This window comes from Pogoniulus pusillus, chromosome 33 (assembly GCF_015220805.1).
Source record: "Pogoniulus pusillus isolate bPogPus1 chromosome 33, bPogPus1.pri, whole genome shotgun sequence".
NCBI classification, from domain to species: domain Eukaryota; kingdom Metazoa; phylum Chordata; class Aves; order Piciformes; family Lybiidae; genus Pogoniulus; species Pogoniulus pusillus.
In genome coordinates, this window is record NC_087296.1 from 10,814,516 (window position 1) to 10,840,406 (window position 25,891).

The following is a 25,891-nucleotide window of genomic DNA, read 5'->3' on the forward strand; positions in this document are numbered from 1 at the left end:
CTACCCTAGAGCAGGCTGCCCACAGCCTCAGCCAGCCTGGCCTTAAACACCTCCACGGACAGAACCTCAACCACCTCCCTGGGCAACCCATTCCAGCCTCTCACCACTCTCATGCTCAACAACTTCCTCCTCACGTCCAGGCTGAATCTCCCCACCTCCAGCTTTGTTCCATTCCCCCCAGTCCTGGCACTCCCTGACAGCCTAAAAAGTCCCTCCCCAGCTTTTCTGTAGATCCCCTTCAGATCCTGGAAGGCCACAAGAAGGTCACCTGGGAGCCTCCTCTGCTCCAGCCTGCACAGCCCCAACTCTTTCAGTCTGTCCTCACAGCAGAGCTGCTGCAGCCCTCTGAGCATCCTCATGACCCTTCTCTGGACATGCTCCAGCATCTCCACATCCCTGTTGTAATAGGGGCTCCAGAACTGGATGCAATACTCCAGGTGGGGTCTCACCAGAGTGGAGTCATTTCCAGTGTTATTAAAAATAAGCCTAATTTTGCTCCCCTCCATTTTTCCCCCCTTTTTGTTCAGTTCTTAGCTACCAGTATTTGTGCACAGCTCTCTGTTCTCTCACACTTCTGCACCAGCAGTGCCTCCAGCAGTGTTATTACCTGTGGTTTGGTTGCTGTCTCTCCTCTCTCCCAACTACCTGTGCAGCGGAGTGCCTTGTGGTGGCTTAGTAGTGATAGGGACTAGGGGGAACGGATCCAAGCTAGAGGAGGGAAGATTGAGATTAGATGTTAAGAAGAAGTTCTTCACTGTGAGGGTGGTGAGACCCTGGAACAGGTTGTCCACAGGGGTGGTGGAAGCCTCATTCCTGGAGTTTTTTAAGACCAGTCTGAATGTGGCTCTGGGCAACCTGATCTGGTGGAAAATGTCCCTGCCTGTGGCATGGGAGTTGGAAGTAGGCAATCCTTGAGGTAGGTCCCCTCCAACCTTGACAGTTCTGGGCTGGTGGAGCTTAATTATGGCATTTCCAAGGCCTGATTCCAAGGGTTCAAGTCTTTGCCCTTTGGATCCAGTGTATATAAATTTAAGATGTCAGATGTTTAGGCATTACCTGAATGTCCAAGAAGCACCCATGTGCACACACACACAGAGACGCACAGAGAAGCTATGAGCAAGCTCTGTGGTGGACAAGACTGTAAGGACATTGGCAACCTAACTATTGCCAGGAGAGCAAAGATGAGTTGTAGAGAAAATGATGAGAGAACTGTTTGTGAGGACATCCTCACAAGGAAAGAAAATGCTTGGGAAGGTCAAGCTGGCAAATATGGGTCAGAATTTAGCTGTTTTGAACTTGAAAGAGAGATTGATGTGGAGCCTCTACAAAAGACTTTAAAGGTAAAATGATTTAGCTTCTGCTTGATGTAATACAGACAATTAAATCAGCAGGAGAATGTAGAGAGGAGAAACCTAGACAAAAAGGTGAGTCCTGCAGCCTTTGCCCCATAGCTCCATGAGTTGGAAAGGAATTGAAAAAAAAAGAAAGGAAAAATGGTGGTGTTTGACACCAAGTGCCCTGGGTAAATGTTGGAGCTGTGTCAACAGATGGAGAAGTCTTCCTCTTCACTATGCAAAAATAGTGCTTGGAAATTAAACTGTGCCCAGCCCAAACCAAGTTGACTTCTAACTTATATCCTCAAGTGGCAGGCAGACTTGAGGGTTACAGGTGTCATCATTCACTGTGTGAAACAGCCAAGAAGGTTAGGGAGGAGCAGCTGAAAGTGCTGAGTTTAGCCATGCTGAACTGGAATGGATGTGAAATTATCCATGGGTAAATATCACAGGGAGAAGCTGAGATTTCAGTTTATATAGAAGGAGCAGCGTAAGCACACGCCGGGGAGTTGTGACACCTCAGAGAGCCAAAGTAGAGCTTCCATCTGAGAAAGAGACTGTCCAGTTAGCAGGAGGTGAAGGAAAAGAAAGGGCAGAGGTGACTGCTCATGTGGCACTGGAGGTGTGTTGGAAGGAGAACCATCAAGAAAGGAGAACTTAAAGCAAAACTTGAACTTAAGGAGAAACTTCTTTCCTTTGATGCCAGAGCTCTGCATCAGGCTGTCCAGAGAGGTTATGGAGGCTTCTCTGGACACTTTCAAAACCCACCCAGACACATTCCTGTGTAACTTGAGCTAGGGAACTCTGCTCTAGCAGGGGGCTTGGATTAGTTGATCTCCAGAGGTCCGTTACAGAAATGAAAAATAATCAGAGTCACAGAATTAACCAGGTTGGTAAAGACCTCTAAGATCATCAAGTCCAACCTCCTAATTAACTAAGCCCTGGCACTAAGTGCCTCACCCAGTCTCCTTTTAAACACCTCCAGGGACCGTGACTCCACCACGTTCCCAGGCAGCCCATTCCAATGCCAATCACTCTCTCTGACAACAACTTCCTCCTAACATCCAGCCTGGACCTCCCCTGGCACAACTTGAGACTCTGTCCCCTTGTTCTGTTGCTTCTTGCCCAGGAGAAGAGACCAACCCCACCTGGCTACAGCCTCCCTTCAGGTAGTTGTAGACAGCAATGAGCTCTGCTCTGAACCTCCTCTTCTGCAGGCTGCACACCCCCAGCTCCCTCAGCCTCTCCTCACAGGGCTGTGCTCCAGGCCCCTCCCCAGCCTTGCTGCCCTGCTCTGGACACCTTCCAGCACCTCAGCATCTTTCTTAAATTGAGAGGCCCAGAAGCTCTTTAATGCCCTTCATCCTGTCCAGATACACAATGAAGACAGTGTGGACCATGGCTGTGAGCATAGGCTGAAACTTCCCATCCTTGTGGATGTTCAGTAATAGGAAAGATGTCTGTGTTTTGAGCCACATGACCTGTCTGTGTCAGAGTTGTAACTACAGCCATGCCTGACAAGCCCCTTAACATCAGCAAAGGAAGAAACTACTCAGCCTGAATTCCTTAAGACATTTCACAGACAAATGGTGTTGCTGTTATCCTATTCAGGTCCCACTAGGAAAACAAGCATCTCAGCACCCAGTCTTTCAAAGGAATGACATCTCTGCCTGTGTGTATATGAACATATGACTTTACTGAGGCAAAGCATGACAGAAGAGCCACCTCTGATAACAGTGACATGTGAGACTAATGTAAAATAGAGCAGTCAAAAGCGTGCTTGATGGATGAGGTTAAGGGTGGAAGCCTCTGTAGCAAAGCAGCTAATGAGCCCTGTTCTATTCATCTGATGTTACTGCTGCCAGCAATGCATCAGTTGTAGGACACTTTTACTGACCTTTCAGGCACAGCCAGGATAAAATGCCTGCAGAAAGGGCAGCATTTTGCATGCTTTAAGAAACTACCTCAGAGCCCACAGGGAGCTTTGAGCAGAGTGTGGACTCCACAAGCTTCGCAGTGCTGAGAAACTGCTGCTATCAAGAAACCTTGCTACAAAGAAGTTCCTGAAATCCTCTTGGCTTGGAGTTCACTTTTTCATTGCCTACCCTGCAAATGTTCTTGCATGTAGGGAGCCATTGTATGGCTACAAAGCTACAGTAGGGTCTGCCCTACCATCATTTCATTACACAGGTTGGAAATTCCACTGTTAGCTGAACACAGCTATGTCTCTCCCAGAACCACAGAGCATTAGAGGTTGGAAGGGACCTCCAGAGACCATCAAGTCCAACCCCCCTGCCAAAGCAGGATCACCCAGGGTAGTTTGCACAGGAATGCATCCAGGCAGGTTTCAAATATCTCCAGAGAAGGAGACTCCACAACCTCTCTGGGCAGCCTGCTCCAGGGCTCTATCACCCTCACTGTAAAGAAGTTTCTCCTTATGTTGAGATGAAACCTTCTCTGTTCCAGTTTGTATCCATTGTTCCTTGTCTTACTGCTGTGCACCATCAAAAAGAGATTGCTCCACTTGACACTCACCCCTCAGATATTTATAGGCACTGATCAGATCTCCTCTCAGCCTTCTCTTCTGCAGACTAAACAGCCCCAGAGTTCTCAGTCTCTCTCCACAGGGGAGATGCTCAAGTCCCCAGTCATCCTCATGGCTTTCCACTGGACTCTTTCCAGCAGGTCCCTGTCTCTGCTGAACTGGGGAGCCCAAAACTGGACATAATATTTCAGATGTGATCTCACTTAGGGCAGGGTAGAGGGAGAGAAGAACCAGCTTGCCTTGTGTGTCACTTGACAATCTGGCTTGTTAATGCTGTGTTTACACTGTACAGCTGGGCAAAGACATAATGCACACAGAGATCCTCAGCCTGCATCTTTCTCTCATGCTCACACAAACTCATTTTACTCAAAGAAATTTTTTTCTTAGCACCTTGATTCAGTATGCTGAACACAAGCCAAAAATCACCTAAAGACCTTTTGCCCCACGACTGCAAAAGAGAGCATTGGTGCCTGCAGCCTTCTAATAATGGTTTACTGCTTGCCAGAAGGGTCTTGGGAAGTGCACAAGAAATACAAAGTGGTCAAATGCATATAAGCAACATCCATAAAATGACAGGTTGACATAATTGAGACACTCACTCCAACACAGGTATGTCCTGACTTGTGTTGTCAGAGGTCAAGAGTGAGAAAAAAAGGAAAAGAAAAAGCTCTTCTCTTTGAGGGTGGCAGAGTGCTGGATCACGCTGCCTAAAGTGGCTGTGGAGTCTCCGTCTCTGGAGGTATTCCAAACCTGTGTGGGCATGTTTGTATGTGATTGACCCTGGGTGATCCTGCACTAGCAGAAGAGTTGGACTAGATGAGGCACTTGGTGCCATGGTCTGGTTGACTGGATAGGGCTGGGTGATGGGTTGGACTGGATGATCTTGGAGGTCTCTTCCAACCTGGTTGATTCTATGATTATATGTTCAGAGAATCATAGCATAGAATAATAGAATCAGTCAGGGTTGGAAGGGACCACAAGGATCAGCCAGTTCCAACCCCCTGCCATGCCCAGGGACACCCTACCCTAGAGCAGGCTGCCCACAGCCTCAGCCAGCCTGGCCTGAAACATCTCCAGCCATGGGGCCTCAACCACCTCCCTGGGCAACCCATTCCAGGTTCTCACCACTCTCATGCTGAACAACTTCCTCCTGACATCCAGGCTGACTCTCCCCACCTCCAGCTTTGCTCCATTCCCCCCAGTCCTGGCACTCCCTGATAGCTTAAAAAGTCCCTCCCCAGCTTTTTGTAGGCCCCCTTCAGATCCTGGAAGGTCACTGAGAGTGATTGGCATTGGAATGGGCTGCCCAGGGAGGTGGTGGAGTCGCCGTTCCTTGAGGTGTTGAAGCAAAGCCTGGATGAGGCACTTAGTGCCATGGTCTGGTTGATTGGACAGGGCTGGGTGCTAGGTTGGACAGGATGATCTTGAAGGTCTTTTCCAACCTGGTTGATTCTATGGTTCTGTGATTTAGAGGCTTGAAAAATGTATCAGAAAACTTTGGAAGAACTAAGTCCTTTTAAGCCTGGAGAAATATCTTTTCTGAAAATGCTTACAAGTAGTTTAAAAAGGAAAAGGGGGGGAAAAAAGCTCATTTGTCTTCCTATCTATAGGGAGAAAGAGCCAAAATGTAGAAAAGTAGCTAATTTGCAGGAAATTGCATTTAAATTAGACATTAGGAAGTTAAGTGCAGGGAAAGGTAACACACAGAGAGTACAGAACCTCCTTCATTAGAGATGTCAGGAATTAATCTAGTTAAATATCATTCAGAATCAGTGAAATTATTTCTGGAGGGGCCATTCTTGCCAGGGAAGAAGGTGGATGAGATGTTCAAGATGTCTGTGGTTGCAATGCAGATGTGCTGCTCTGGTCCAGTCTACTGTTTTGATGGCTTTTTGCCTGCAGAAAGAAATTATTTCATACCATGCCTGGAATCCATGCAACTGTATGGCACACACTGAGGGGTACCTTAGGATAAAATAACCCTGTCAATGTAAGTGTTAAGGACTCCAGTCACTCTGAAAGTTCTCAAAGCTGGCATTTTACATTTCTTTTGTGCTGCATTTTAGATCCACCAGAAGCTATCCTCTATCAAAGAACCTTTTATCTTTGGTGGTTTGGGTGTTTTTGCTTTTGCTAGAGCCAGGCTGTTGGTAGCAGTGCCCACATCTGTGAAAAATGCACTTCCACACCTGAGCTCTTTGCCCTTTTTCTATCAAAGTAAAGTCAAATTCATATCTGCTAGGTAAGAGACAATATTTCAGGGACGAGAGCTGCCTGCAAATAATTCCCCAAAGGCAATAGCCGGTTCTCCTGATGCCAAGGAAGCACTGGGTGCACTTTTACCTGTGTAAAGAAAGTGTTGTAGCAGCAAGCCAGGGGGCTCAGGCTCAGATGAGATGGAATTGCCCTGCAAATTGTTTAAAATAAACATGAGGAGACCATCAGGGACTGGCAATGGTGTGAATTAATAAATATCTCCCACCCTGCAACCTTCCTGCAGACCTCCAGCATCTTGAGAGAAATGCTGCTTCTCTTAGATCCATGAAGCCTCCTGCCTGAAGCTCAGATAAGTTGTTCCAGTCCTCCCTCCCTTCATTTCAACCCAAATGTCAAAGCAGGGAATCAGGGAAACTTCTGTCTCTCAGTGTCAGATCAATGTGCTCTGTCCCCTCCATCTCCGAACCGCAGTATGACAGCAAGCCAGACACAGTAAGCATGGGCAGAAGCAAAGCATTCATGCCAAGGAATAAATGGGCTTCAGCATTTGAAGTCTCTGATTACCAGGTTGTTTGTGTCTTCCACTGAGTTCAAAATTAACTGGATTTAAATGATTTTTTAAAGGACTCTGCCACTTTTTTTTTTCAATTTCTTTACCTTTTTTTGTTATCCTTTTCCTGCATCTCCACAATTAACTGGTCTCATTTTTACAGGTTATTAGAGGGCCTGTCAAAAATAATCTGTGTGCTGGGTGATTTTTGAGCAATAGTGTCTATTACTTCTGAAAAGATGTTGCTAATGAAAGCCTTTTTCCCCCCCTTTCAGTTGATTTCATAGGTGGCTTTGACTCTTACGGCTATCAAGGTCCACAGAAGACATCTCATTTACAGCTACAGCCCATGTATATGTAAGTACTTCACTTCTGAGAGATTCTTCAGAGTAGCAGGCTGATATTAAAGGATCATTAAGCTGAAAGGTGACGTAACTTAAAAATTCAGAATGGGCTTCTGCCCATTTATTTGGTAGACCAAATTCAAGCTACAGAGCAGCACCACCATTAGTCTGCTGTTGAATTATAATGATTCTTTGGGGTGGGATGTGTGTGTCACAGTTAAGTAACCCCCAGCTCTCATCTGATTTTTCTCTTCAAGCACGTTCTGCTCAGGAGCAACGAGAACGTGGCATAGTAGAAACTAGTCAGAACTGACAAAACTTGCTTGCAAAAGAAAAGGGTTTGGTTAAAATTTATCAGAAGTTCAGCAACTTGCTAATTTAAGTGGGTGGAATTTGCATTTGTCTTCCCAGCACATCTGTTCCCTGAGGCACTTCTGTACCTCCATTCCAGTCTCCACATTTAAAAGGCTTCAACAAATGCAATGACACGTGGCTATTCTACAACAGATGCAATGACATGTGGCTATGCAACTAACAATTTGCAGCCAGTGTTTTTACCTAACCAGTCAGTGACAGCTCCACCCATGCCTGGAAGTGCAGCCTGATATATCTGGCCATTAAAGGGATAACCAAATCTCAACACAGACACACAACTGGAGGAGCCCTGTGGTAAAGGGTTGGACTTGATGATCTATGAGGTCTCTTCCAACCTTGGTGATACTGTGATACTGTGTGACATTCACACTAGAGATATCATTCAACTATAGACCAGTCTAGGAATAAGCATCTCCAGCTCCTTCTTATACTGATGCCAACTGCAATTCAGAGCAGTCCTGACTGTCCAGTTAAATCTAACCTCGGTGCTGCAACCTTTGGAATGTTTTTGATGTACCATCTCTGGTAAAAGAACAGCACAGAACAGCTCACAAAGGGCCAAAATGAGCTTTTTTTTTTTTTTGCCTTTCTTTGTCATCTGAACACCAGTTTTGAGGACAAGCCCTAAATACAGGTGAACAATACCCATCCCAACACACACTTCCATTCACCCTTGAATGTAATTACCTCCCTCTCACCCTCCTCTTCTCCGCCCCAGTTCCATTCCCTCAGCTGCTCCTCACCAGCCCTGTTCTCCAGACCCTTCACAAGCTACTTTGCCCTTCTCTGGACCTGCTCCATCACCTCAATGTCCTTCTTTGGAGTGAGGGGCCCAAAACTGAACTCAGGACCCAAGGTGTGGCCTCACCAGTGCTGACTACAGGAGGGCAATCAGCACTTCCTTGCTCCTGCTGGCCACACTATTGCTTCCTAATCACTGGAAGCAAGTCTGCTAACGGATTAGTGCAGTTTTGCATGGAACTGGCATTTACTCCTCCATCAGTGGTACGATGAGTTCTGTGGTAGTGCTTAGGATGGGGCCCTTGGGGAGCTTTGCTAGGAGCTTTTTAATAATCTCAAATTACAGCAGTGCATATCTCCAATGCCATCTTAACTTCAGCTTCCCATCTGTCTGTGCTCAAGCAAAGATGTTTTTCACCTGCACTTTGGGCACAGCGCTGTGCATTTAGAAGCTGTTATTTCCTTCTTAGCATTATGTGTGGCTCACAGGTACTTAGAACAATTCTAATCCTATTACTTTCTTAGTGCTCCATACCTTGGCATCACCATATGGAGCCCTCTAGCTGAGATATTATCCTATTCTCTTTGCACTCTCAGTGTTTCTTCCAGAAGAGCAGATTGTATTTACTGAGTATCTTCATACAGACTAGGAGCAAAAAGAAAAAGAAAGCAAGAGATTGGTTGCAAAGCCTGAAGAGATCATAGAATGATAGAATCTTTTTGGTTGGAAAAGACCTCTAAGGTTATTGAGTCCAGCTGTCAACCCAACACCACCATGGCCATTAAAACATGTCCCAAAGTGCCATGTCCACCCATTTCCTGAACGTGTCTAGGGATGGTGACTCTCCACCTCCCTGGGCAGTCTGTGTCACTCCCTGACCACTCTTTTCAGAAAACATTTTTTTTCCTAACATCCAAACTAAAAAGGAGTGATACAATTATCCCCATAAATATCCATATAGCTATATTCAGACAACTGTTTCCTTAGCTTTATCAACTGCTACAAAATGTCTTTGAATCCTTAGAAAGTGGAGAATTTATTAAACTTCATCTTGTCCAATTCCTGCCAAAAATCAAGAAAAGGTTGAGGCCTCATCCCTGGAGGTGATTAAGGCCAGGCTGGATGAGGCTCTGGACAGCCTGATCTAATGTAACCTGTCCCTACCCATGGCAGGGAGGTTGGAACTAGATGATCCTTGTGGTCTCTTCCAATCCTGACAGATTCTATGGTTCTATTCTATGATCCTATGATTCTAAAATCTAAAGATACCTCCTTGCTACTTCTGTTTCCTCTGCTATTTAGGCTGTGTGCATGGAACTGTGGGTTTACCAGAGATGTAGCAGATAGCTGTCTTTAAACCATCTGGTTACTACCTATGCCCAGAGGCACATCACCACCTCTTTTACTTGTTTTTGTTGTCTGCGATGTGGTAGTGCCTATAGGTGGGCTGGGCACACTAACAAAATCCAAGGAGGACATATGGCCTTTGAAGAGTTTACCAAAACAACAGCAGCCTCTAATGGTTGCACAGACTCTGTCAAAATGCAAATTTCATCATGCATCTCAGCAGTAGACACAGAGGACCCACCCCCACCCTGCCATGGACTTACCAGATTGATTAAGATACAGAACTACTAAAAACCTTAGAGACATGCAGAGTTGAGTGGTAGGTCTCAGTCATCATCCACATACTGACATGGATGTTTTAGTGCAATTGCAATGACAGAATTCCATTGACACAAACTTTCCTTCCAGTTCAAGCCAGACAGATTTACACCAAAGTGATTTCAATCCATTTTAACTCTTTTCTACATGCCTGGCTTAATTATTATCCTGAAGGAATGCTGGGTTCAGTAATTGCTAACTGTTAAGCCACCCCATTCTGTAACCATTTTCCTCCTGTGTGCACTTCATTTTGTTAATTTGGAGGTTGTACTGAACTTACACAAACTCACAGGTGCAATTAAATAATGATATTGATTTAGGCTCCTCCTGTTTGCATTTCTGTTGTGTCAGGTTCTTTTATCTAAATGTTTTTTTTTAATCTAAAGAATTACTAGGGGTTTTTTTATTTGTGAATCAGTCAAATTTCTCTTTTGTGGGAACATTCCAGTTCTACTTAAACACACAGAGGGCATTTGTATGGAATTTCAGTTACTATGCAAAACTACCATAAATGAACAGGACACTAAGGAGGAAAAAACAAATCTTGATTTATTATCTGTAGATAATAAACTATCTCTGACTACTCTTTCCTTAAATAGTTTAGAATTATTAGATTCAGGCTCACTTTGTTTCTTTTCTCTATATTTTTAGGCTTTGAACTCCACTCACAACTCTCCTCATTTCACATTTAATTTAAATCAGCTTAATTTTTAAAGAGAAAAATGTACTTGGTTCAAAATTGCCCTGGTGAGGCCACGTCTGGAATACTGTGTCTAGTTCTGGGCCTCACTGTTCAAGAAGGACCTCAGGGAACTGCCTGAGAGAGTCCAGTGCACAGCCACAAAAAATGATGAAGGGAGTGGAACACCTTCTTTATGAAGAGAGCCTGAGGGAGCTGGGGCTGTGCTGCCTGGGGAGGAGGAGATGAGAAGTGACCTCATTCGTGTTTATAAAGATGTAAAGAGTGAGTGTCCAGAGGCTGGAGCCAGGCTCTGCTCAGTGATGCCCAGTGACAAGGGGCAATGGTGGAAGCTGAGGCATAGGAAGTTTCATTTAAGCACAAGGAGTAATTTTTTCCCTGTGTGGGTGACGGAACACTGGCACAGGCTGCCCAGGGAAGTTGTGGAGTCTCCTTCTCTGGAGATATTCAGAACTTGCCTGGATGTGCTCCTGTGTAATCTGTTCTAGGAGATCCTGCTCTGGCAGGGGGGGTGTTGGACTGGATGAGCTTTGGAGGTCCTTTGCAGCCCCTGACATGCTGTGATTCTGTGCAATCGTGTTTGAAAGAAAACACTGGTATTTTGGGGGAGAAGTCTTGTCATGCCACTTGTCTACCTGCTATAAATGGCTTTTCTATTATTTAAGTGCCAACAGTGTGCTCTATGCTGTACAAGCCAAGAAGCCTAGACAGTCCCTTCAAAACGAGTACGCTTTTTAAGCAGAGCGGGACAGAACCGGTGCTCGTGTACCTCCTTACAGTGTGACCGCAGCTGATGCGCTAAAAAGCAGCTTCCTGGCATTCTGTGCGGGAGATGCCAGTGCTCATTTCCAGACCACGGGACAAGAACACAATAAGATGCTGGAAATCAATTGTCAAGAGAAAATTCTGCTCTTGGGAGGTGACCGAGGAAGGTGACTAAACGCTCCATGGCACTGATTTTACTACACATAAAAAACCAGAGCCCCAAACCACAGTTACAGTTGTGGAACAAGACTGCACTGCATGATCACTGCTCTAAAACCAGTAGGAAGGAGGGAGGGGAGGAAGATTTTTTCTTTGTTTTTTACAGTAAACTTGTTGGTTTTTTTTCAAGAAAAGAATTGAAGCAAAAAAAAAACCCAAACCCCAACCAACAGCATGCATGCCTGATGCTGATGCCTAATGCACTGGAGAAATTGCTCAAAAGCAGTTCAGCCCTGAAGTGAAGCTTGCTTGCCTTCTCTTCTGTGAAGTCTAAGAGTCTTTGTGTGATATAAATATATATGCACACACATAAGTGCACATAGAAGCCTACACACCTCTGTGCAGACTTCTCTGTATATGTGTGTGTATATACATATATGCCCACTGATGTGTACTCTGCAACTAGTGGATATTGTTTTTCACTGGAAGAGGTTTAATGATAGCTCCTGACTAATGGGATCCTACTTTTCACCAAATTTTGAGACAATAATTCAGGGACAGAGGGATTAATGTATTTGGCTTACTACTTGGTCCCATCTTTTCTTTCTGTTGTGTTTATGCATGCATTATGCTGGTCATGGTCTCCCAGTTTAAAGCTGTAGGTATCTGTCTAGTTACTTGAGGGTACTACTTAAGTGTTCACCTGGAGTGTAAATGAAACATAATCAGGACAGAAAAACCAGCACCTACACCCTGTGACCCTGAGCAAATTCATGCAGTACAAATCTGCTGTGTTATTGTCTGCTAACAGTCACGTTTGTGGCATTCAGCCATAACGGGCAGCTTTCATTTCAATAAACTGCCAGCTGAGCCAACTACCAGCCTAGCTCTAAGGCCAGAGGTGGCAGCACCAAGTGTGCTCAACCAGGGATGGGGGACTTGGGGCTGTTAAGCCTGGAGAAAATTGAAAGGGGATCTTATCAGTGCTTATAAATAACTTCAGAGTGGGTGTCAGGAGGATGGGGACAGTTTTTTTTAGCAGTGCCCAGGGACAGGACAACAGGAAACAGGCACAAATTTGAGAGTAGGAAGTTCTATCTCAACATGAGGAGAGCTTCTTTACTTTTGAGGGCAGTAGAGCACTGGAACAGGCTGCCCAGAGAGGCTGTGGAGTCTCCTTCTCTGGAGGCATTCAAGGCAGAGATGGATGCCATCCCGTGCAGCCTGCTGTAGGTGCACTGGCAGGGAGGCTGGACTAGGTGAGCTCTGGAGGGCCCTTCCAGCCTCCATGCTTTTGTGATTCTGTAACACCAGTTGTCTGCTGTTGCAGCAAGTAACAGCTCATCTGGCTTAGACTAGAATCTGGGGTTACAAAATGTGGGTTTGGGCCAGGACTGTTCAGGGGTACAGGGCTGTGGCACTCACATGTGCAGCCTGCTTTGTGAGTGAGACTCAGATGCCTTTCACAAAGAAATTCAGTCCTGTCCTGCATCCTGCATTGATTATTGCTTTTACAAAGCTGGGTACACTTCTGCTGGATTACTAAAGCTCACTCAGTTAATACGTGGATATATAGTTAAGATTCTAATTAAATATCAGTTCTGCCTAGAACAATTTAGGCAACCTATGCTGACATCTCTGACAGTGTTTCAGAGAGAGTCAAGCGATCGCCTGAGTCACAGCCTTGCCTTTGCTGTCCTCTTTCACCCTGTGCGTCCCTGAACTGATTTTGGTTGGTGACTTACACTAGCTTGCAGAAAAGCAGCAGGGCAGTGATGGGTAGGTCTATGGTGACTTTTAAGGGTCTTTCTTCTCTTTCTTCTAGGTCAAAGTAAACAAAGGGGCTACTCAGTGCGGGCTGAAGAACCCGTTAAAGAAACTGTTTCAAGATGCACCCCACCCTGGTTATTCGAAGAGGAAAAAAAATCCAGCTTTTGTGCTGAGAAAAACAAAACCGAAGCTGATTGAACAGCCAGACAAAAAACCTAACAGCTTCAGCCCCTCTTTCTAACTAAGAGCTATGTCCCAGACCCCCGCCTTGGACCTCCTGCCTCCCAACACCAGAGGACCAGAGCAGAGGCATTGGTGCCATCTTCTGGCTCTTCCCTCCTCCAGTCACCGCCAGCGTGGCCCATCTGGATTAAGACATGAACGCAGCTCTTTCGGTGCTTTCGGAGCCCCCTCCGCACCCCTGGCCCCGTCGAGCCGCCCGAGCCGACGCAGCGCTCGGAAGGCCAGGCTGACCCTGCGGCAGCCGCCGCCCGCCCGCACCTCGGCTGCCCTGCAGGCTGTGCAGTTCATACTTGCCTTAACCCAACTGTGCCGCACAGCAGAGGAACTCGGTGCAGGCTTTCTGAAGTAACACGCTGCTGTCAATTGGGAGCGATTACTGAGTCAGTGGTTTGCTGCTGGTTTTGGGGCGGGGGGTGTTTAGTTTTCGTGTCAGGGAATAAGGGTCTGTCACTCCGCGGGTCCAGAGCGACCGTGTAGAAAACTGCCAGCTCTTGGAGAAGTGCTTTACTTTTGAGGCTCCACAGTGGTCAAGGAACAAACAGTTTATCGTGGTTAAAAGAAAAAGAGAAGAAAGAAATGAGACCTTTTCTTTTTTTTTTTTGGGGGGGGAAGGCAAGGGGTAACATAAACTAATAACTGAACCTCCTGGAACTAAGCAGCAGAAACAGCGCTTCTTAATCCCGCTGGTTTTATTTATGGCACTGTAGGTGCTTTTATATAGCTATCTCTAAATGTCTTTTACTAACTACAGAGACATCTGCAGATTTCTATCAACAAAGGCCAACTGAATATGTACTAGCTACGTTTACTCTTTTATAGCTCATTTCAAATTTCTCTGTAAGTGGGCTGCTTTTCTGTTTTTTCTTCCCTTTCCTCTCTGATTTTTTTTTTTTGTTTTTCTAATGACACCTTAAGGGATCAATACATTTTGGTTTTGTTTGGTTTTGGTTTGTTTCAGTTGGGGAGGGAGGGTGGGGAGGGGACTAGTGGAGTTGGAGAAATGTTGGAGACCTTTTTTGTGGTATATTTGAGGGATCTGTTTGTGTGTTAGAATGTGTATTTTATCTTCCTGTATTATTGTGGCTGAAAAAAAAATACCTTACTGTGCTGTTACGTAGTTGGCAACAAGATGCCTTTGGGAGTTTTGCTAGTAGGTCAATGTGTATATGAAATACTCCTAGGAACATGTGTTTTGTTCTACATCTGATCTGTATTTTCCAGCACTTAGGTGGCTTTCATTAGGGGGAAAAACGAAACAAAAACAAACACCCAATCTTTTGTTCAGGCTTTTCAGAATCTTGGATTGTCATTGTTTCTTTGCTCAGACCTTGCATAAGCAAATGCACCTACCACACCCGAGCTGACCACGTAGCTGTTGAGGGCAAGAGGGAAGGGCAGCATTTGGAAAGGCTCAAGATGCAACTCTCTTTCCCTTGCTGGCTGAACTCTTGCACCTGCGCAGCTGCCTGCGTGCTCACGGCACCCATCCATCCCTGTACAGAACAGTGCCCTTTGCTACGTCTATATGGATGTACAAGAGTCACAAGCAGCAGCAGCTCTGGATAGCGACAGAGGAACAGGCACCCACCAGTGAAACAAGGTACAGGATATATTCAAGTACTCTACTTACATGTATTCAGTGAGATTTACATATATATGTGTGTGTGTGTGTGTGTGTGTGTGTGTATGTGTATAAAATACACAGGGATAACTACTGACAGGGGTTGCACAACCCAGGAAGATTCTGAGGCAGGGGGCCAAGTGCTCCAATCACAAATCATAGAACCATAGAATCAGTCAGGGTTGGAAGGAACCACAAGGATCAGCCAGTTCCACCTCCCCTGCCATGGGCAGGGACACCCTACCCTAGAGCAGGCTGCCCACAGCCTCATCCAGCCTGGCCTTAAGCACCTCCAGGCATGGGTCCTCAACCCCCTCTCTGGGCAACCCATTCCAGCCTCTCACCACTCTCATGCTCAACAACTTCTTCCTCACGTCCAAGCTGAACCTACCTATCTCCGGCTTTGTTCCATTCCCCCCAGTCCTGTCACTCCCTGAGAGCCTGAAAAGTCCCTCCCCAGCTTTTTTGTAGCCCCCTTCATATACTGGAAGGCCACAAGAAGGTCACCTGGGAGCCTACTCTTTTCCAGACTGCACAGCCCCAACTCTTTCAGTCTGTGCTCACAGCAGAGCTGCTGCAGCCCTCTGAGCATCCCAGTGGCCCTTCTCTGGACACACTCCAGCATCTCCACATGCTTCTCGTAATGGGGGCTCCAGGACTGGATGCAGTACTCCAGGTGGGGTCTCAGCAGAGTGGAGTAGAGTGGGAGAATCACCTCCCTATTAGGAATTTCCTGCATGTTCCCTAGGCCTCCTCTCCTAAGGCATTCATTCCTGTTTGGATCGCTAATTCAAATTTTCAGACTTGGGTATCCAGAATTCCAAGCTCATTCCAGGTACAGCCTGTTTTTCACCCCCTGGAAAATCCTGCCGCTTCTAAGTGCTAGGCTGCAGCTTCCCACAGCTTCAAAAATGTTGAGGGTTTCTACTTTAATGTGGTATTAACTACAGCAGATGCATAGTATTGGGCACAGTGCAGAGGTTTAAATGGAATGAAAATGTCCTATTGGGGTATTTCAGCTTTCCCTGTATACTTGTTAATCAAAGTCGTACTTCTCTAAAAATCATTTTTCTAACGTGAAAAGAAACCAGTTTGGGCACCTAAGCAGCAATCCAATTTTCTGAAGATAATTTTTTCCCTACCTTTCAGTGATTTCCCATGGAACAAGCAGCTAGTGGTAGTTAGCAGGTTTAGAAGGCAGGCAATTTAATGAAGTGTCTACAGGTAGCTTTTTAGGCTCAGTTTTTTAACGTAGAAAGATTTTGGCCTTAATTTCTCTAGGTCTTAGTCTTCCCATCTAGAATATATAATATGAACCTCACGGGGTTGAGGTTGTGTTTGGGTTTGTTTGGGTTTGTGGTTCTTTTTGGTGAGGTCTGAATTGTTAATGTTTGTAAAGTGCTTAGGAATAGGCAGCGCATCCTGTTAGTAAGGGTTGCAGTATAAATACATACTGGTGTGTGACAGCTAGAGTAGGTAGACACACACCCACATACACACAGGACACATCTATGTAGCTGCATACATACCTAGAAGAAGTTGGTATTCATAACCCTGCTTTAGTTGCAGTTAGAACACCACCCAAAAAAGCATTGAAATTAGGACTGCTGACTACTCAACTAAATGCTTAGTGGGCAGAGATCTCTTCTGGAAGCAGTTTAGAGCACAGTAACGTGAAAATATCAGGATGACATTTTTGCTTTGTACAGCTGTATCCTCCTCAAAATCCAGTAAAGAATGTTATTTTTCTAGGCTGGGCTTTTGTTATAAAGTTAAATATTCAGAAGGCAAAAGATGCAATCCAAATGTGTCTTCTTTCTTTTCTTTCTTTCTTTCTTTCTTTCTTTCTTTCTTTCTTTCTTTCTTTGTTTCTTTCTTTCTTTCTTTCTTTCTTTCTTTCTTTCTTTCTTTCTTTCTTTCTTTCTTTATTTCTTTCTTTCTTTCTTTCTTTCTTTCCTTCTTTCTTTCCTTCTTTCTTTCTTTCCTTCTTTCTTTCCTTCTTTCTTTCTTTCTTTCTTTCTTTCTTTCTTTCTTTCTTTCTTTCTTTCTTCTTTCTTTCTTTCTTTCTTTCTTTCTTTCTTTCTTTCTTTCTTTCTTTCCTTCTTTCTTTCCTTCTTTCTTTCCTTCTTTCTTTCCTTCTTTCTTTCTTTCCTTCTTTCTTTCCTTCTTTCTTTCTTTCTTTCTTTCCTTCTTTCTTTCCTTCTTTCTTTCCTTCTTTCTTTCCTTCTTTCTTTCCTTCTTTCTTTCTTTCTTTCTTATTTTCCTTTATTTTTTTTTTTCCCCTTTTCTTTTTGGCATTTGTTAATTCTGAATGTATTTTTAACAGAAGTGATTTTTTTGACTTACTAGTGTAATTTGCATTAAAAAAAAAAATAAATGGAAAAAATATAGGTTTCCAAGCTCTTCATGGCCCCCCTGCTGCTCTTCACAACTTACAGGAAACTTAAGAATTACTGCTCCCAGCTGAGCAACAATGCAGGGTAACGAATCCTGTTACATTTACATGATGGCAATCCCGATCCGTGCAGTGCATGGATGTGACAGCACTGAATAGAAATTGCCAGGTCATGACACCATTTTAGCTCTGTCATAGGTAGCAGGTATTTTCATTATCACTGACACTAAAAGGTTTCTTTCACAAGGCTGACTGCCATCGACTCTTCACTTACAAAACTGGGCTGCTTTCGTTATTTTTTTTTGCCCACTCATCAGGAATGTTAAGCCTGTGATAGGTTTACAGTTGCCAACAGCAGTGTTAAGCATTGCAAAAGTAATCCTTGTTAAGAAGGAGCTGTGTAGTGTGGATATTGCCACTGCATTAATATTGCTTTATATGCAGTTCGTTGTCCCTACGCTGAAACGATAAAATCCTGTCTTAGGCAATGTCTTTGTAGAGCTCACACACGTTGACAGCTTGCCTGAGGTCATTTAATAAAAGCAGAGCAGAATGGTATAGATTCTGAGATATTTGGTCATGCTTTTCCATAGACTTTTCCTTAGGAGTCCATTAATAATTGCCATCAGGATCATGGTGCAAGTGGTACTTTTCAGTCCAGTAAGAAGAAACAGTTTGTGCTGCACTTGGTTAATTCAAGTACTGGTTGCAATACTCAGCTGCTGAGCAGCATTTTGATAGAGGCTGGTTCAGGATGTATTGGTCCCTGGATGTCTCTGGGTAGGAGTAGCTATCAGTTCAGTGTCTGAAGGGTTTGGTCACTTGCACTCTTATCCTCCATTCGTGTACTTTGAAGCATGCTGGACTTGATGATCTGTGAGGTCTCTTCCAACCCTGATGATACTGTGATACTGTGACTCTGTGACAGTAGGCAAAGCCATGAGTCTTTCCAGAGTATAATATTTTAATGCCCAGTTCTCTGTTGAGTCTTCAGGTGAAGTTACTTAGAGGATGAGGATTTTTCTGACAAAGATGGAAAGCTCTATGGATGGTTTATGTTTGTGCATTTACTTTCTTTCTACTTATGAAACTCTTCTACTGATAGACACTAAAAGTGAGCTGGGTTTTACTGCAGAACCTATGCTGAGAAACACTCCAGAGGGCACCATGTCCACTGCTCCTTGGAGAAAGATGTAGACAGTTGTCATGCTAATCAGTCCCCTCCAAGCTATCTGCAATATTAAATGTAATTACCATGAATAAAACAAACTCCCCTGGAGACTGCAGTCATCCATTCACATACAGAAGTGGCACAGCACAGAACAAGTCAGTAAGAGACGTTTCCTTCCTGTAGTCACTAACATGCTTCATCCCTAGACATGGACTGCAGAAATCTGCTTTGTTTGATCACATGTCCTGACAAGACCCTCTCTCCAGACCTTCTGCAGCCAGCTGGAGCAGAGAACTTTGCATAGCTGAGTGGGACAGGAACATACTGTAGCAAATGTGATGTTTTAAATAGCACCACAAATGCCTTTGTTGCACTTCTTTCTCTGTATGTACAAAAGAAAGATTGTCTAAAATGCACTCATCCTTTCTCTTTCAGAAACCAGCAGGCAGGTAGTGCCTTTTCATAGCATCATAGAATCAGCCAGGTTGGAAGAGACCTTCAAGATCATCCAGTCTAACCTAGCACCCAGCTCTGGTCCAATCAATTAGACCATGGCACTAAGTGCCTCATCCAGTCTTTTATTGACACCTCCAGGGACGGCTGCAAGTGTCTTCCAAATCCTGCCAAGACCACTAAAGAGATTTTTCATCAGGTTAGATCAAAACATTATCTTCTTTACTCTCTGTTGAGTAGAATAATGAGCTCTTGGGAGTTCCAAGTGCCTTGGGATTATTGTTGTTTTGGGTTAGAATCATAGAATCAGTCAGGCTTGGAAGGGACCACAAGGATTATCAGAGTGGAGTAGAGTGGGAGAATCACCTCCCTGGCCCTGTTGGCCACACTTCTCCTAATGTGGCTCAGGATCTGGTTGGCTTTCTGGGCTGCAAGTGCACACTGCTGCCTCATGTTGAGCTTCTCATCTACCAGCACCCCCAAGTCCCTCTCCTCAGGGCTGCTCTCCAGCCACTCACTGCTCAGCCTGGAGTTGTGCTTGGCATTGTCTCAACCCAGATGCAGGACCTTGCACTTGGTCTTGTTGAACCTCCTGAGCTTGGCTTGTGCCCACCTCTGCAGCCTGCCCAGGTCCCTCTGGATGGATCCCTGCCCTCCAGCCTGGCTGCTGCACCACACAGCTTGGTGTGGGCAGCAAACCTGCTGAGGCTGCACTCAGTGCCTCTGTCCATGGCACCAACAAAGGTGTTGAACAAGACTGGTCCCAGGACTGATCCCTGAGGGACTCTGCTTGTCACTGCCCTCCACTTGGCCATGGAGCCATTTACAGCCACTTTTTGGGTGTGGCCATCAAACCAGTTCTTTATCCATCCAGTGCTCCACCCATCAAACCCATGTGTCACCAGCTTGGAGACCAGGATGTGGTGTGGGACAGTGTCAAAGGCCTTGCTCAGGGCCAGTTAGATGACATCAGTTGCTCACCCCTCATCTATTCATGTTGTGACCTGTTCATAGAAGGCCACCAGGTTTGTCAGGCAGGATTGGCCCTTGGTGCAGCCATGCTGATTGTAGCCAATCACCTCTTCACTATTCTCCTGTCTCCTGTCTCAGCAGGTCCTCCAGGAGGGAGGGCACAGAGGTGAGACTGACTTGCCTGGAGTTCTCTGTCTCCTTCTTCCTACCCTTTTTGAAAATGGGAGTTGTATTTCCCTTTTTCCAGTCAGTGGGGACTGCACCAGACTGCCAGGGAATTTGGAATATAATAGAAAAGGGATTAGCAACCTCACCTGCCAGTTCTCTCAGCACCTGTGGGTGTTTCCCGTTGGGTCCCATGGACTTAAACACTTTCAGGTGCTTCAGGTGATCACGAACCTGATCATCACTTGTGATGGGCAGCTCTTCCTTCCAGTCCCTGCCATTATCTTCCATGGCTCCAGGAGTGAGGCTGGAGGCCTTTGCAGTGAAGACTGAGGTAAAGAAGTCATTGAGAACCTCAGCCTTTCCCATGTCACTTGTGATTGGGTTGGTAGGATCATGGTGAAACCTGAGAATTGAAACCTGAAAATTAAAACAAAAAGTGTTGCTTTCTGATCACCTCTGACTTAAACTGAAATCTCCTGTAAATAAAAGTCAGACTTCTGCATTCACCAGTGGAAGCAGAGCCTGATGTCAGCTGTTACCTAAGCACTTTCCTAGTCTTTGTCCTGGCAAGAGGAAGGTTGTATGTGAAGAAGCACATTCACATCCAGCTTGTGCTCTGCAGCAGTCTGCTGTTCTGCCCTGCAGAATGCTATTTACTACACAGTTCCTTTCTTTCTCCCTGCCACCATCTTCTTGTCCCATTCTCACAACCCCAAATGCCCTCACAAAATACTGCTCTTTCTCATATCTGTTGTTTCAAACTGTTGACAGTGATGGAGGATGGTGTCACCACGGATATGTGCAAAGCTGGAAATGGAGGAGATGCGAAGGTTGTGAACATCTTCAAAAGGGCCCAGGCACAGGCAGACAGGTAACAGAAGAGGAAAGGATGGTGTGGCAGTGTTGCAGAAGCCATGGAACACAGAGAGATATGGAATCATTTTCAAATGTGCACTTCCATTTGCTAGAGCTATAGTTTAGTGAGTACAGAGAGCCATTAGCATCTGGAGCTAGAAGAAGTACAGATGAGCTAGGGAAAAACTCAAAGCAAAGCTTTGTGAACAGTCTGACTGAATCAGATTCAAGTTTCAGTCTCTTCTGATTTGGTTCAGGTTTGGTTTGTTTTTTTCCCTCTTGCATACATTTGGAACCCACCTGGATGCATCCTGGTGTGACCTGCCCTAGGTGGTCATGCTTGGGCAGGGGGGTTGGACTAGATGATCTTTCAGTGTCCTTTCCAGCCTCTAACATTCTGTGATCCAAATGGTTGGTTTCTGTGCATTCAGGTGAACTTTTTGTTTCTGGCAGAACATGTTTGAGTCTGTGCAACTGCACTGATTGCCATGGGATTCTCAGTATTCATGCATCTCTGTGCCTTTGTTCTAAGTGTTGGCTCATTTCTCTTTGCCATACACACCTATTATGTGAGCATACTTAGAATCATAGAATCAGACAGGGTTGGAAGGGAGCACAAGGATCAGCCAGTTCCAACCCCCCCTGCCATGGGCAAGGACACCCTACCCTAGAGCAGGCTGCACACAGCTTGAGCCAGCCTGGCCTCAAACACCTCCAGCCATAGGGCCTCAACCACCTCCCTGGGCAACCCATTCCAGGCTCTCACCACTCTCATGCTGAACAACTTCTTCCTCACATCCAGGCTGAATCTCCCCATCTCCATCTTTGCTTCATTCCCCCCAGTCCTGTCATTCCCTGAGAGCCTGAAAAGTCCCTCCCCAGCTTAGCATCTACACAGCCCTGCTCTGGACTGGCTCCAACACTTCCATGTCCTCCTTGTGTTGGGGGCTCCAGAACTGCACACAGGACTCCAGATGGGGTCTGAGGAGAGCAAAGGGGCAGAATTCCCTCTCTTGCCCTGCTGGCCACACTGCTGTTGCTGCAGCCCAGCACAGGGTTGTGTCTGGGCTGCACTCACACTGCAGGCTCCTGTTGAGCTTTTCATCACTCCAGACCCCCAGGTCCTTTTCCTCAGGGCTGCTCTCAGCCATTCTCCAGCCAGCCTGCAGTTGTGCTTGGGATTGCACCCACCCAGGTGCAGGATCTTACAGTTGGCCTTGTTGAATGTCATGAGGGTGCTCTGAGCCCATCTCTCCAGCCTGTCCAGGTCCCTCTGGATGGCAGGAGTACATTTATGAAGTGATGCAGTTAGTTTAAGCATGTACATAAGAGCTCAGAATAAGAATCAGTCAATTCTACCTCACTAGAATATCCGATTCATTAATGATAGCTCCATATAGATGTGTTATATCATAGCCTCTCTTTTAAAGGCATCTAAAGCAGTAGCTATGTGAGAAGAGCAGTACTTGAAGGGACTGCAAATTGATGCCATCACAACAGGCTGATGGATTGATTCAATTAATCAGGAAGCCATTTCTAAGAGTTCTGCGGGGATTTATTTACCAAATACTTAGATTGTTTCACTTGCTGTCTGGAGGGTAGGTGTGCTGTCATTTTTTCCCCCATTATTCACCTTGCCTCATTCATCAATTTCTGACAAATCTTTTCCTGCTGGTCCGTGGCATGTAAATTGTCCATATTTACTGCTTGAGAGCAATCCATGCCAAGCTGCCAGTAGCTGAAGACTCCTGTTTGTTTCCCTCAGGTCCAGAGAAGCACTTGCCATTTATAATTAACATAAAGATGTGCTCTCCATTTAATGTTTGCTTTCACTGCCTGCTCCACGTGGCAGCTCTTGTCTAACATAGCATGTGGGTACCTGCTCAAACTTCAGAGAGAAACTTCCTATGGAAGACATTTTCAGCACTGCCAATGCTAAATAAAAGAACCATTTCATCTTTGGGTTAGCCTTGTAGAGAATCATGGAAGGCTTTAGGTTGAAAGGAACCTTTGAAGGTCACCTAGTCCGACCTCGCTGTGGTGGGCAGGAACATCTGCAGTTGGGTCAGGCTGTTCAGAGCCTTGATCTGGAATGGTTCCAGGCATGGGGCACCTACCACCCCTCTGGGTAACCCGGGCCAGTGGTTCCCCACTCTGTAAAACCTTTAAGGTCCTTTCTGACCCAAACCATTCTATGGTAGTGGTAGGACTGGGGGGAATGGAACAAAGCTAGAAATGGGCAGATTCAGACTGGATGTTAGAAGTTCTTCACCATGAGGGTGATGAGATCCTGGAATGGGTTGCCTAGGGAGGTGGTGGAAACCTCATCCCTGGAGGTGTTTAAGGCCAGGCTGGATGAGGCTCTGGCCAGCCTGATCTAGTGTGAGGTGTCCCTGCCCATGGCAGGGAGGTTGGAACTGGCTGATCCTTGTGGTCCCTTCCAACCCTGACTGATTCTCTGATCCTAGGATTCTGTGATTCCATATCAGCATTAGGATCTCTATACCAGGCATCTCCGGGTGACTTTAAGGTGTAACAGTGCCTGAGCTGCAGGAATCATGATGCTGTGCTGCTCCTTGTGTCTGTAAACGAGGTCTGGAGTCAAGAAAGGCAGCACGTGGTCACGTCATAAGTGGCAGCAACACCCAGACTATGACCTTCAGGATGTATTTTAATGGCCATGGTGATGTTAGTTCAACAGCTGGACTCTTTGATCTTAATGATCTTTTCTAACCATGATTCTATGATTTCAGAGAGCCACATTACACATATCCAGCACCATTTGCCTCTATCTGCCCATTTTCCTTTGTCCATCAGTTTTGTTCTCTGGAGGTTGTTTCTGATAATGTAAATAGCTGCTAGAATTTTTGTTCTTAGCTGTGATCAAAAGCAGCTACCTATGAGGACTGGCTATGAGAGTTGGGGCTCTGCAGCCTGGAGAAGAGAAGGCTTCAAGGAGACCTTGAGGTAGCCTTCCAGTATCTGAAGTGGGCTACAGAAGGGCTGGTGAGGGACTATTTACAAGGTCTTGTAATGGCAGGATGAGGATGAATGGATTCAAACTGGCAGAGGGGACATTTAAACTAGATGTTAGGAAGAAGTTCTTTGCAGTGAAGGTGGTGAGACACTGGCACAGGTTGACCAGGGAGGTTGTGGATCACAGAATGTGATCTTTGATTTTGTGCTCCACAACCTCCCTGGAGGTGTTCAAGGCCAGGTAGGATGAGTCCTTGAGTGACCTGTTCTAATGGGAGGTGTCCCTACCTATAGCAGGGGGTTGGAACTGGATGAGCTTTGAGGTCCCTTTCGACCTAAACCATTCTATGATTCCAAACAAGCTTGAGAACTACACCCAGTCTGCTGTAATGGGCTGTAGTCTTAACTATAAAATACTTAGTTCTATCCTTAGATCTGATTTGTAACAGACAGATGGAGCTAAACACTCCTCAGTGGTGCTCAGTGACAGAATCAGAGGCAATGGGCACAAAAGGAAACACAGGAGGTTCCTTCAACACCAGGCAAGCTTTCTTACTGCAAGGGTGACCAAGCACTGACAAGTTACCCAGAGAGGTTGTGGAGTCTTCATTCTTGGAGAGAGTCAAACCCTGACTAGACATAGTCTTGGGCAACCTGCTGTAGGTGACCCTCCTAGAGCAGGGGAGTTAAACTAAACCATCACTATAGGTGCTTCCCAGCCTCAGCCACTCTGATTCTGTGGCTTACCTCTTCTTTAAGCTGCATTTGTTTCCTATTGGAAATACTCCAAGCATCTCAAAAGGATACAAAAATTCTGCTTGCTGTGCTGGGGAAGTCTCAGAGTTGCCCTTCGTAGTGAAAATAAGATTTTTATGTATTAAAGAAAGCTTTTTGGGGAAACCTTAGTTTCTGAAATGAATTGGTTATATTTTTTCCCCCTGTGAGCCTCCTGCAGCTGGCTACCTGGATGAAACCCCAGCTCTGTTAAAGTCAGTAGGAATTCTGCTGTTTGCCTCAGTGAGAATTCAAGTTATCACTCTTTACAATTAAAGTGCCTGAATATTTGCTTTGCTTGAAAGATAAAACCCCCACAGCAATTGCCCCAAATAATTTTTAAATGCCTCTACAAAACTTCCAGTTCTTTTTTCCCCCTTTCATGCTCAGCATTTGTGAACTGCAGGGTCTGGTGATAGAAGAACTTTATCTACACTCATTTGTGCTGACCTACATAACTTGCACATTGCCACCCTTGTGCCAGTAAAATCTTCCTATCCTTCCCACTCTTCTGTGTACTTCATTTCATGTGAATGAAAATCACTCCAGGGGATTAGCACCCTGGGAGACTTTCTGCAAAACAGGAGTATTAAGGAGGAATCAGAATCCATTTGCATAGCTATTTGGCCAATGTGATAGTGGGAATCTGCTACGTGACCCCTTTTCCCCTTATAAATAAATGGTAAATATTAGCTGTAACCTACAATTCTCAGCCTAAGTATTTCACATCCTTCTAGCTTCTTGCTCAGTTGCACAGAGCTCTCCAGGCTTGATAAGTTTTACAACTGAGCAAACTAATTCAGCAGCAGGGAAATATTTGCATCTCAACCCAAAGATAAAGCACGGCTTCAAAAGATGGGCCAAGAACAGGCGGTGCTTCTGCCAGAAGAACCACTCCATCTGGAGTTTCTCTCCTGCAGAAACTTTCCTCTCTTCCCGTAATTCATAGCCTAAAGTGTAGCCTCTGACTAAAGTCTGTGCACCCTGAGAGCCAGTGGCCTGGCAGGGACCTGACTGCATCTCCATGTCCTGCTTTGTGAGGGGAAATGTGTGGAAAAGAACCACTCAGGCTGCAGTTTCTCTTGTGCAAAAACTTC

General features: G+C 45.5%; 1 protein-coding gene across 4 annotated transcripts in view; it reads left to right on the plus strand.

Annotated features, from left to right (window-relative positions):
- The window catches only part of NKAIN2 (sodium/potassium transporting ATPase interacting 2), a 621,679-nt gene extending 607,326 nt beyond the window's left edge, over positions 1-14,353 (plus strand). For 3 of the 4 annotated variants that reach the window (XR_010308140.1, XR_010308142.1, XR_010308141.1), the window contains 3 exons: positions 6,922-7,003; positions 11,138-11,404; positions 13,222-14,353. Coding sequence is in view for 1 of the 4 variants with exons in the window: in XM_064170099.1 (XP_064026169.1) it covers positions 6,922-7,003; positions 13,222-13,231 (92 nt within the window). In the remaining 3 variants the exon portion in view is untranslated. The remainder of the gene's footprint in view (positions 1-6,921; positions 7,004-11,137; positions 11,405-13,221) is intronic. The other variant, XM_064170099.1, reaches the window with a different exon arrangement.
- Positions 14,354-25,891: the final 11,538 nt, after the last annotated feature.